The 14013-nt window shown below is 48.6% G+C and overlaps 1 protein-coding gene across 2 annotated transcripts in view; it reads left to right on the top strand.

Annotated features, from left to right (window-relative positions):
- The window catches only part of LOC134945727 (interferon-induced very large GTPase 1-like), a 289725-nt gene that overhangs the window by 89876 nt on the left and 185836 nt on the right, over nt 1-14013 (top strand). For both annotated transcript variants that reach the window (XM_063935178.1, XM_063935179.1), the window contains one exon: nt 6930-7244. In XM_063935178.1, coding sequence (XP_063791248.1) covers nt 6930-7244 — 315 coding nt within the window. The remainder of the gene's footprint in view (nt 1-6929; nt 7245-14013) is intronic.

Below are 14013 nucleotides of genomic sequence, written 5' to 3'. Positions count from 1 at the left end.
TAGTTCCGATCATGTGACCTCCCTTGGTCACATGGTTCTCTTTATCCAATAGTCATACAGATACACCTTTGTAATGAATGGCTAACGAGGATCAGCTGATTGACAAGGAAGTACAGTTCCTTTAGACCAGTGGTTCTCAAACTCGGTCCTCAGGACCCCACACGGTTCACGTTTTCCAGGTCACCCAGCAGCTGCACTGTGTATCACCAACTGTCACATTTTCAAAATCTACAGGTGACCTGCAAAACATGGACCGTGTGGGGTCCTGGGGACCGAGTTTGAGAACCTGTGCTTTAGACAAATGCGGTCATGTAGTCACGGCCGGGTCTGGCTGCACACAGTGGTGGTTAGCTAGATGAATGGATGTAGAGCGCTACCATATCAAATAGTGCATCCTGCTCAACAGTATATTTGCCATCCAGAAGTTACAATACTAAATGGCAAAGTCGTAGTCTGTCACCATGGTGACCCGGGGAGCCATTACAAACAATAATATTGAAACAATGTAAAGAACATTTCTATTATAAAAATAATTATGTATATTCTAAACTGTCGGTTAGTATAGAGCTAGTATCACATATCATAAGTTACATGATTGAACAAATATGGTATTACAAGAAATGAGTATCACTCTCTGTCATATATAATATCATATATTTTTCATGTACATGTATATGCAGACATTGGTGGAGATTGAAATGTTTGAAAAGTCGGTTGGGTGTCCTGTCTATTAAGGTGGGTACACACTAATAGATATATCTGCAGATCAATTGATCTGCAGAAATATCTATGGACGGATCGGGCAGTGTGTTGTGCATACACACTGCCCGATCCGTCGGGGACTGACGTCATGAACTGGGCGGGCGTGTACACACGCCCGCCCAGTTCAGCTGTCAATCACCGCTGGCCGCCGCAGCATGTGTACGGGCGGTCGGCCGACCGCCCCGTACAGACACAGCGACGCGCCAATATATCGGTAGATATATTGGCCGTCGGCTGTGCTGCGCGGCTGACGCGATACGTCTGTGAACGACGGAGTTCACAGACGTATCGGCCGTACACACTGGCCGACGGTCCCGCGATATATCGGCCGTTCAAGAGAACGGCCGATATATCGACCAGTGTGTACGGGCCTTAAGATAGGAAAATACAGACACCCAACTGACTTTTCAAACATTTGAATCTCCCCCAATGTGTTACAGAAAAATAGAAATTAAATTAATAGACAACACATAGTCAAGAGCCAATAATTCATTATGAAATAAGAATCTAAATATATAAATAAAAATAAATGTAAATAAAAATAAAGTATAAAATAAATATAAATGTGAAAATAAATATAAATAGGTAAACCAGAGGCAAGGCAAACTTTGTATGTGGTCTTTTTAAGATAACAGAGTTTAACTCTTATGGCTTTACTAAGACCATTAGGATGTAAAGAATTAAATTTAGGCATCAATATACTGCACGGCAACTGAGTAAGTTAAACCTGTCTCCACCTCTAGGGTGTCAGGTCTGGGTTTTGTCTGTTCCCGGAGGGGGCACTAGTGGGTCAGTGGTGGTGTGATGGAGGATACGAGGAGGCTGAAGTAAGTTCCTGCGCATGTGCACAAATGGTATTTATTGAGAACACATAGGAAATACAAGTAACTGGAGCAATGTAAATGTAAACGTACTGTATGATTCAGCATGGAAGCTGATAGAGTCTCTGAAATAAACAGTCACTTAGAGATAGTTCGGTCTGAGAACTGATGGTAACTGGGAGCAACCGATGATCGTCTGGGAACCGATGGAGACTTGGATCAGATGACTATCGGCCTGAGAACCGATGATTAACAGGAACAGATGACTATCGGCCTGGGAACCGATGATTAACAGGAACAGATGACTATCGGCCTGGGAACAGATGGTGACAACTTGGAATAAACGATGGTTGGCATGGAAGCCGATGATGACTTGAAACGGAGCTTTACAGAAATACTTGACAATATCAATGATCGGCCTGGAAACCGATGGTAACTTGAAAAAGAAATTGTATAGGCAATTGGTAACGCAGATGGTTGGCCTGGAAACCGATAGTAACTTGAACAGGATTATACAGTCAATTGGTAACACAGATGATCGGCCAGGAAACCGATAGTAACTTGCAACAGGATTGTATAGGCAATTGATAATGCAAATGATCGGCCTGGAAACCGCTAGGAACTTGAAACAGAACTACACAGTCAATAGGCAATGCTTGCATACAACAACAGAGCCAGGTTAGGTAATTGCAGGAAACAGCTGAACTTTAAGCAGGATGCTTTAGTACAGGTTGAATAGTACAGTGCTAATGCAGAGTAATAACAAACAGGTGAGAATGATATGCAGAACCTGGAGAGATTCTCTTACTGCTAGTGAATGCTGGAGCAGAATGCAGATGGAACTGCAACTGAACTGGATGGCTGGTGCCTGTAGTTCCATGGAGCACTGACACAGGGCTAACTCTGAAGACAGGAGACTGGAGCCAGGAGACGCTTGTACACAGGATGTGACGCGTTGTTCAAGGCAATGATACGGAGCAGGAACTCTGGATATATACCTCCTTTACAGCAGGGATTGGAGAATCAAGTCATGTGAGCACTCCAGTGCTCAGGAGTAGATAGCATCAAGTCAGCTGACTGTTAGTGTCATGGCGGCGCCCATACTACGGAGATGGTGGGAACACATTGGGGTACTCGCTGTATGACATGCGGGGTACACACTGGAGAGTCTCTGCACATTGCAGGCAATCATGGAACATGCTGCCAGGCTGAGGATGTGACCTCCGGAGGCCAGCACATCAGAGCACCGGTAAGTGACGTGATGCAAAATGCAGATTCCTGACATAGGGATTGGAGCAATATGTTCAAGGCATATAATAGACAAGTGGATGGGATCAGCAGAGTGTTTTAAAGAAAAGTGTCTAGATACACTATGTGTCTGACATTTTTTTAATAATATTGCGCGATGTTCAATAAAACAGGTGCTCAGTGGTCTTGTGGTTCGACCTACATATCGGAGACCGCAACTACATGTTAATTAATAAATAACATACTTAGAATCACAGTTCATAAATGATTTAAGTGTGTATATTTTATTTGATAAAGGAAGGGTGATATAAGGGGTTTTATGTGTCAATTTTGAGCATGGTACATCTGGTTTTCCCACATTTGCGGAAACCTAAGGGTTTGGTTGTCAACCAGTCACAACCATTCAATGTTTCTGGTCTGTATATTATCCTTAGATGACTGGGGGCCAAAATTGTTTATAAAGACCTATTTTTCTTATATATTATCTGTGGTCTTGAGGGTAAAGGTTTGCCTGCTAGATTATTCTGTTTGAGAACCCTATAGTTGCGTTCTATTATGGTTTTTAGCTCCTGTGCACAATTTTTATATTTGGAAATGAATGCAAATTCCCTATTTATCTCATTACTAGTTCTCTGTGGTGGTTTTATCTGAAGAAGACTCATCCTATCCATTTTGCATACCTCAGAATAGGCTTGTTGTAATAATAGATCAGGATAATCTCTCTGTCTGAGAGATTCTATCATGTCATTAGCTTGTTGTGAAAAGGTGTCAAAGTTAGAACAATTTCGCCTGAGGCACATTAATTGTCCTTTTGGAATATTCCGTTTTCAGGGTGCACGATGTGCACTTCGATAATGAAGATAGGAATGTGTACTAACGGGTTTAATGTAATTGGAGGTGATAATCTGATTATTTAATATCTTGAGTGTCACATCCAGAAAGTCGACCGATTCCTATTATATACAGAAGTGATGGATACGTTGTGACAGTTGTGATTAAGATTAGTGACAGAGGAAGTCCCTATCCAAATAATAAATAAATCATCAATATAACGGCCATAGAAGACCAGGGACGTCGCCCATCATCCTCCCCATACATGGGTCTCCTCCAGGTTTCCCATGTATAGGTTTGCATAGCTGTGGGGCAAACCTGGACCCCATGGCCGTACCCGTAACCTGTAAATAAGTGTCATGAAAAATAAAATAGTTGTGAGAGAATAAAGGAAATGCATTGAAGAAGAAATGGTCCCCCAAGTGCAGCAGTCATGAGCTGTTTCATAAATTTTAATGACCGTATGAATAGGGCTATGACCAGGTCTGAATTAGGCCCATGGTTTTGCCTGTTTTCTAACAAATTTGCAGATGTGATCAGGTCTGAATTACACCCTCAGACTGTATTATGCATGTGCAGACCTCTGGAGAAATGGCACGATGGACAGTTTTCCATTGATTTCTGTACTGTGTCCCCCACGCCATTTTCCCAATGATGATTTCTGCTCTTGCTGCTGCCGATAGGGGACTTCGAAGAGGTGACTATTAAAGAAATGGGTGCATGTCTGGTGTGGGCCACTGGATTCAGTGGCCTGTGTGCACAGCATACAAATATTCTGTGCAAATACTGACTGCTACAATAATATACATAGGCTGCAGGGGGAGGGTTAGGCTGCAGCCCCAGGTTTAGGCTGCTTGTAGGGGGGTTAGCTTTAGGCACCCCCATGGAGGGTTAGGCTGCGGGTAGGGGGTAAGGTTTAAGCTGCAGGGAGGGGGGATTAGGTTAAGGCACTAGTGGGATATATTAGGCTGCGGGGGTGGAAGGGTTAGGTTTAGGCTGCTAGAAGGGAGGGTTAGGGGCCAGCGGGAGAAGGTAAGAATCCTTACCTTCCCCTGTTCAGATTCTGATCTTCGGGATGCCGCAGTCAGCATTCTGACCCCCCGCTGGCATTTTAAACCCAACCTGTTAAAGCTTATGCAGAGGCCTCCTTGGTTAACTTTTTGGCACTCAATTCGGAATGAACTCTTTGGCATTATTCCATCTCATCTCCACATTTCCCCTGCTGCAACTGATGAATTGTTATTCAAGGACAAACCTTTTCATCTCTTTAGGATGCATTATGTAGAAGTCCAAACCAAACAAAGAAGAATGCCAGTCCCCTTTAAAAGCGCTTCTTTCAGCTTGCAGCTGTGTTACTTTATATATAGCAGATCAGCCTCAGAACTGCTTAAGCAAAAACTTTTGAATAACACAAATTAATAAAGTCTTTCACAGCGCTGCTCTTATAATCAGTCTTTCAGGGATATCACAGCTTAGAATTAACTGTAAAAAATCCATTCCACTAGGAATAAAAAATCTGATATACTTCACAGTATTTATACTGCCACTCCAATATGTACCACGATATTCATGCAATAATAGTCTATAATATGTTCACTCCAGAAATGAATTTGTTCGATACAAATGTCATAAAAGTTGAAAAAAACACACTTTATTTTAAAAAGATCCACCGTTTAAAACAGGATTTGCACTTTGCACAATCCACTGCATAAAAAATATCTTCCACAGCATTCAGTGCACATTCGGGCTAGCAGTTAGGTTCTGGACTAGATGGATATTCACCCAGGTGAGAGCTCACCAGAAACCGCTGGACGCCGATCTCTTTAGCGGGGGCTCTCTACTCGGGAATTGTGTTACCCGTAAAACACTGCCGTTCCCTCCGCTGGCTGTCCTCCGGCTGTGAACCTCCCGGCGCTGCACGCGCTTCTAACCGCTCTGCTTCTCCTCTCGTCACTGAATGTGTTCTGCCGTTGTCGGATCGTGACCACATCCACCTGCTGCCGCCAACGCGTTTCTCCCCTAATTGGGTCTTTGTCAAGGCACCTGACAGAAAAGACAGAAAAGTTCTTTGACATATTGGAGAGTTATAGTGACATCCTATCACCCAAAATTAAAGATCAAATATATAAGTTTGCAATATACGGTACTTCTTGGTATTTAACTTGTGAGCAGGGCCGGAAAAAGGTGTCACGACACCATAGTCAAGATTTTAGCTCAGCTGCATTACCTGGCTACCTCTTCTCCCCCCATCTCCCCCTTGTGGCTCCCCCTTCTTTCCCTCTGGCATCTTCTACGAGAGATGACGTCTCTCCCAGCCCACCCACAGTGCCCTTGCGACGTGTAGAGCCTCAGTGTTGGAACAGGAAGGAGAGGAGGACAGAGACAGCCGGCCGATAGAAGGTGCTGCTCTTAAACCAGACGTCAGTATAACACACACACACACTCTCTCTCCCTGGAGTAATGTGTATAAGTACAGTAGCTCTCCCTGGCTTAATATGTAAAAGGGGCTTTACCTGTAGTAATATGTAAATGGGGACTCTACCTTGTGTAATATGTGATAGGGGCTCTCCCTGGTCTAATGTGTGTAAGTGGCACTACTGTATGGCATAATTTGAATAATAGAGAGTAATCTGTGACGTAATATGAATTGATATTATTTTGTGACCATGCCCCTTCACCATGAAGCCACGCCCTTTGGTACACACTGTCCCTAATTTAAATTTGGAAGGGGGCACCAATTATCTCTCTGGCACAGGTCACTAAAATGTCTAGTTACGTCTTTGCCTGCTATGACACTCTATTCTATTTGTGAATGCCATTGTCCTTTCTGAAATGCTTTGACATTACCTCGGTCGGACTTCACTACATCCTGGGCTGTATGTAGTAACATTCTAAAATCAGCTGATTATAGTAATATAAAGTATGTTACAATACAATCAGATTTGTAATGATAAATTTTGATTTATGTAAAAAACAAGTTTGAGTATCATTAACACCATAGAAACAAAACTGCAGTGAGTTCTTAAAATGCTCTCAAACCCTGTACTCTGAATATAATAAATATCTAATCATATTTAAAACCAATTGTTCCATCTAAAAGAATAGTCAAATCAATTCTTAATGGTGATAAGTAATCACTGTATACGCAGACAATTTCTGCATACTAATGACTCCTGTTTGTTACAGAATTTTATTTAATAACCAATCCAGGTAAATCATTGTAGAGTATGTATGCAGACCAATTACTGTGTTTATACTTCTTTTCAGACTGTGAACCTCAGAAAAAACTGGTTCCTATCAGAGACGCTTCACGGACTATTAAACAGCTGAGATGGAAATTAGGAGAAGTGTATGAGGAGAACGTGGACGGTTTGTGTGATGAGCTGGACTCTCTCCACCTTATTACTCTCCAGGATTACATAGATCAGTACGAGGCTGTGACCCCAGCAGAGAGAGCTGAGAAGCTGATAAACATCATACTACAGAAGGGAGAACCGGCCTGTGAGACGTTCCTCTACCATCTAGAGAACATGGTGCCCAGGTTCCCACCACTGGCTGATGTGTCCCAACACTTACCGGAAAGTGAGTAACTTCTCTCCTCACAGGCACTAGTAACCACAGACACAGGCACTAGTAACACAGGAGCCAGTAACCACAGACACAGTCGCCAGTAACCAGACACAGGAGCCAGTAACCAGACACAGGAGCTAGTAGCCACAGACACAGGAGCTAGTAGCCACAGACACAGGAGCCAGTAACCACAGACACAGGAGCTAGTAACCACAGACACAGGAGCCAGTAACCACAGACACAGGAGCTAGTAACCACAGACACAGGAGCTAGTAACCACAGACACAGGAGCCAGTAACCACAGACACAGTCGCCAGTAACCACAGACACAGGAGCCAGAAACCACAGACACAGGAGCTAGTAGCCACAGACACAGGAGCCAGTAACCACAGACACAGTCGCCAGTAACCACAGACACAGGAGCCAGTAACCACAGACACAGGAGCCAGTAACCACAGACACAGGAGCCAGTAACCACAGACACAGGAGCTAGTAGCCACAGACACAGGAGCCAGTAACCACAGACACAGGTGCCAGTAACCACAGACACAGGCGCTAGTAACCACAGACACAGGAGCCAGTAACCACAGACACAGGAGCCAGTAACCACAGACACAGGAGCCAGTAACCACAGACACAGGAGCTAGTAACCACAGACACAGGAGCTAGTAACCACAGACACAGTCGCTAGTAACCACAGACACAGGAGCCAGTAACCAGACACAGGAGCCAGTAACCACAGACACAGGAGCTAGTAGCCACAGACACAGGAGCCAGTAACCACAGACACAGGAGCCAGTAACCACAGACACAGGAGCCAGTAACCACAGACACAGGAGCCAGTAACCACAGACACAGGAGCTAGTAACCACAGACACAGGAGCCAGTAACCACAGACACAGGAGCCAGTAACCACAGACACAGGCGCTAGTAACCACAGACACAGGAGCCAGTAACCACAGACACAGGAGCCAGTAACCAGACACAGGAGCCAGTAACCACAGACACAGGAGCCAGTAACCACAGACACAGGAGCCAGTAACCACAGACACAGGAGCCAGTAACCACAGACACAGGCGCTAGTAACCACAGACACAGGAGCCAGTAACCACAGACACAGGAGCCAGTAACCAGACACAGGAGCCAGTAACCACAGACACAGGAGCCAGTAACCACAGACACAGGAGCCAGTAACCACAGACACAGGAGCCAGTAACCACAGACACAGGAGCCAGTAACCAGACACAGGAGCCAGTAACCACAGACACAGGCGCTAGTAACCAGACACAGGCGCTAGTAGCCACAGACACAGGAGCCAGTAGCCACAGACACAGGAGCCAGTAACCACAGACACAGTCGCCAGTAACCACAGACACAGGAGCTAGTAGCCACAGACACAGGAGCCAGTAACCACAGACACAGTCGCTAGTAACCACAGACACAGGAGCCAGTAACCAGACACAGGAGCTAGTAGCCACAGACACAGGAGCTAGTAGCCACAGACACAGGAGCCAGTAACCACAGACACAGGCGCCAGTAACCACAGACACAGGAGCCAGTAACCACAGACACAGGCGCCAGTAACCACAGACACAGGCGCCAGAAACCACAGACACAGGAGCCAGTAACCACAGACACAGGCGCTAGTAACCACAGACACAGGAGCCAGTAACCACAGACACAGGAGCCAGTAACCACAGACACAGGAGCCAGTAACCAGACACAGGAGCTAGTAGCCACAGACACAGGAGCTAGTAGCCACAGACACAGGAGCCAGTAACCACAGACACAGGCGCCAGTAACCACAGACACAGGAGCCAGTAACCACAGACACAGGAGCCAGTAACCACAGACACAGGAGCCAGAAACCACAGACACAGGAGCCAGTAACCAGACACAGGAGCTAGTAGCCACAGACACAGGAGCTAGTAGCCACAGACACAGGAGCCAGTAACCACAGACACAGGCGCCAGTAACCACAGACACAGGCGCCAGAAACCACAGACACAGGAGCCAGTAACCACAGACACAGGAGCCAGTAACCAGACACAGGAGCTAGTAGCCACAGACACAGGAGCTAGTAGCCACAGACACAGGAGCCAGTAACCACAGACACAGGCGCCAGTAACCACAGACACAGGCGCCAGAAACCACAGACACAGGAGCCAGTAACCACAGACACAGGAGCCAGTAACCAGACACAGGAGCCAGTAACCACAGACACAGGAGCCAGTAACCAGACACAGGAGCTAGTAGCCACAGACACAGGAGCTAGTAGCCACAGACACAGGAGCCAGTAACCACAGACACAGGCGCCAGTAACCACAGACACAGGAGCCAGTAACCACAGACACAGGCGCCAGTAACCACAGACACAGGAGCCAGTAACCACAGACACAGGAGCCAGTAACCACAGACACAGGAGCCAGTAACCACAGACACAGGAGCCAGTAACCAGACACAGGAGCCAGTAACCACAGACACAGGCGCTAGTAACCAGACACAGGCGCTAGTAGCCACAGACACAGGAGCCAGTAGCCACAGACACAGGAGCCAGTAACCACAGACACAGTCGCCAGTAACCACAGACACAGGAGCTAGTAGCCACAGACACAGGAGCCAGTAACCACAGACACAGTCGCTAGTAACCACAGACACAGGAGCCAGTAACCAGACACAGGAGCTAGTAGCCACAGACACAGGAGCTAGTAGCCACAGACACAGGAGCCAGTAACCACAGACACAGGCGCCAGTAACCACAGACACAGGAGCCAGTAACCACAGACACAGGCGCCAGTAACCACAGACACAGGCGCCAGAAACCACAGACACAGGAGCCAGTAACCACAGACACAGGCGCTAGTAACCACAGACACAGGAGCCAGTAACCACAGACACAGGAGCCAGTAACCACAGACACAGGAGCCAGTAACCAGACACAGGAGCTAGTAGCCACAGACACAGGAGCTAGTAGCCACAGACACAGGAGCCAGTAACCACAGACACAGGCGCCAGTAACCACAGACACAGGAGCCAGTAACCACAGACACAGGCGCCAGTAACCACAGACACAGGCGCCAGAAACCACAGACACAGGAGCCAGTAACCACAGACACAGGAGCCAGTAACCAGACACAGGAGCCAGTAACCACAGACACAGGAGCCAGTAACCAGACACAGGAGCTAGTAGCCACAGACACAGGAGCTAGTAGCCACAGACACAGGAGCCAGTAACCACAGACACAGGCGCCAGTAACCACAGACACAGGAGCCAGTAACCACAGACACAGGCGCCAGTAACCACAGACACAGGCGCCAGAAACCACAGACACAGGAGCCAGTAACCACAGACACAGGCGCTAGTAACCACAGACACAGGAGCCAGAAACCACAGACACAGGAGCTAGTACCCACAGACACAGGAGCCAGAAACCACAGACACAGGAGCTAGTACCCACAGACACAGGAGCCAGTAACCACAGACACAGGCGCTAGTAGCCACAGACACAGGAGCCAGAAACCACAGACACAGGCGCTAGTAACCACAGACACAGGAGCTAGTACCCACAGACACAGGAGCCAGAAACCACAGACACAGGCACTAGTAACCACAGACACAGGCGCCAGTAACCACAGACACAGGCGCCAGAAACCACAGACACAGGAGCCAGTAACCACAGACACAGGAGCCAGTAACCACAGACACAGGAGCCAGTAACCAGACACAGGAGCCAGTAACCACAGACACAGGAGCTAGTACCCACAGACACAGGAGCCAGAAACCACAGACACAGGCACTAGTAGCCACAGACACAGGAGCCAGAAACCACAGACACAGGCGCTAGTAGCCACAGACACAGGTGCCAGTAACCACAGACAGAGGCGCCAGTAACCACAGACACAGGCACTAGTAGCCACAGACACAGGAGCCAGTAACCACAGACACAGGAGCTAGTAACCACAGACACAGGAGCCAGTAACCACAGACACAGGCGCCAGTAACCACAGACACAGGCGCTAGTAACCACAGACACAGGAGCTAGTACCCACAGACACAGGAGCCAGAAACCACAGACACAGGAGCCAGAAACCACAGACACAGGCACTAGTAGCCACAGACACAGGAGCCAGAAACCACAGACACAGGCGCTAGTAACCACAGACACAGGTGCCAGTAACAACAGACAGAGGCGCCAGTAACCACAGACACAGGCGCTAGTAACCACAGACACAGGAGCTAGTAACCACAGACACAGGCGCTAGTAACCACAGACACAGGAGCCAGTAACCACAGACACAGGAGCTAGTAACCACAGACACAGGCGCTAGTAACCACAGACACAGGAGCTACTACCCACAGACACAGGAGCCAGAAACCACAGACACAGGAGCCAGAAACCACAGACACAGGAGCCAGTAACCACAGACACAGGCACTAGTAGCCACAGACACAGGAGCCAGAAACCACAGACACAGGCGCTAGTAACCACAGACACAGGCGCTAGTAGCCACAGACACAGGAGCTAGTAACCACAGACAGAGGCGCCAGTAACCACAGACACAGGCGCCAGTAACCACAGACACAGGAGCCAGTAACCACAATCACAGGAGCCAGTAACCACAGACACAGGCGCTAGTAACCACAGACACAGGAGCTAGTAACCACAGACACAGGAGCCAGTAACCACAGACACAGGAGCCAGTAACCACAGACACAGGCGCCAGTAACCAGACACAGGAGCCAGTAACCACAGACACAGGTGCCAGTAACCAGACACAGGAGCCAGTAACCACAGACACAGGAGCCAGTAACCACAGACACAGGCGCTAGTAACCACAGACACAGGAGCCAGTAACCACAGACACAGGCGCCAGTAACCACAGACACAGGCGCTAGTAGCCACAGACACAGGAGCCAGTAACCACAGACACAGGCGCTAGTAGCCACAGACACAGGAGCCAGAAACCACAGACACAGGCGCTAGTAACCACAGACACAGGCGCCAGTAACCACAGACACAGGCGCTAGTAACCACAGACACAGGAGCCAGAAACCACAGACACAGGAGCCAGTAACCACAGACACAGGAGCCAGTAACCACAGACACAGGAGCCAGTAACCACAGACACAGGAGCTAGTAACCACAGACACAGGAGCCAGTAACCACAGACACAGGCGCCAGTAACCACAGACACAGGAGCCAGAAACCACAGACACAGGAGCCAGTAACCACAGACACAGGCACTAGTAGCCACAGACACAGGCACTAGTAGCCACAGACACAGGAGCCAGTAACCACAGACACAGGAGCCAGTAACCACAGACACAGGAGCCAGTAACCACAGACACAGGCGCCAGTAACCACAGACAAAGGAGCCAGTAACCACAGACAAAGGAGCCAGTAACCACAGACACAGGAGCCAGTAACCACAGACACAGGCGCCAGTAACCACAGACACAGGAGCCAGTAACCACAGACACAGGAGCCAGTAACCACAGACACAGGAGCTAGTAGCCACAGACACAGGAGCCAGTAACCACAGACACAGGCGCCAGTAACCACAGACACAGGTGCCAGTAACCACAGACACAGGAGCCAGTAACCACAGACACAGGAGCCAGTAACCACAGACACAGGTGCTAGTAACCACAGACACAGGAGCCAGTAACCACAGACACAGGAGCTAGTAACCACAGACACAGGTGCCAGAAACCACAGACACAGGAGCCAGTAACCACAGACACAGGCGCTAGTAGCCACAGACACAGGAGCCAGTAACCACAGACACAGGCACTAGTAGCCACAGACACAGGAGCCAGTAACCACAGACACAGGCGCTAGTAACCACAGACACAGGAGCCAGTAACCACAGACACAGGAGCCAGAAACCACAGACACAGGAGCCAGAAACCACAGACACAGGCACTAGTAGCCACAGACACAGGAGCCAGTAACCACAGACACAGGAGCCAGTAACCACAGACACAGGCGCTAGTAACCACAGACACAGGAGCCAGTAACCACAGACACAGGAGCCAGAAACCACAGACACAGGAGCCAGAAACCACAGACACAGGCGCTAGTAACCACAGACACAGGAGCTAGTACCCACAGACACAGGAGCCAGAAACCACAGACACAGGCACTAGTAGCCACAGACACAGGAGCCAGTAACCACAGACACAGGCGCTAGTAACCACAGACACAGGAGCTAGTACCCACAGACACAGGAGCCAGAAACCACAGACACAGGCACTAGTAGCCACAGACACAGGAGCCAGAAACCACAGACACAGGCGCTAGTAGCCACAGACACAGGCGCTAGTAACCACAGACACAGGTGCCAGAAACCACAGACACAGGAGCCAGTAACCACAGACACAGGCGCTAGTAGCCACAGACACAGGAGCCAGTAACCACAGACACAGGCACTAGTAGCCACAGACACAGGAGCCAGTAACCACAGACACAGGCGCTAGTAACCACAGACACAGGAGCCAGTAACCACAGACACAGGAGCCAGAAACCACAGACACAGGAGCCAGAAACCACAGACACAGGAGCCAGTAACCACAGACACAGGAGCCAGTAACCACAGACACAGGCGCTAGTAACCACAGACACAGGAGCCAGTAACCACAGACACAGGAGCCAGAAACCACAGACACAGGAGCCAGAAACCACAGACACAGGCGCTAGTAACCACAGACACAGGAGCCAGTAACCACAGACACAGGTGCCAGTAACCACAGACAGAGGCGCCAGTAACCACAGACACA

This window comes from Pseudophryne corroboree, chromosome 7, assembly GCF_028390025.1.
Source record: "Pseudophryne corroboree isolate aPseCor3 chromosome 7, aPseCor3.hap2, whole genome shotgun sequence".
Taxonomy (NCBI): Eukaryota; Metazoa; Chordata; class Amphibia; order Anura; family Myobatrachidae; genus Pseudophryne; species Pseudophryne corroboree.
Note: the sequence above shows the minus strand (reverse complement) of the source record. Positions and strands in the feature narration are given on the sequence as shown.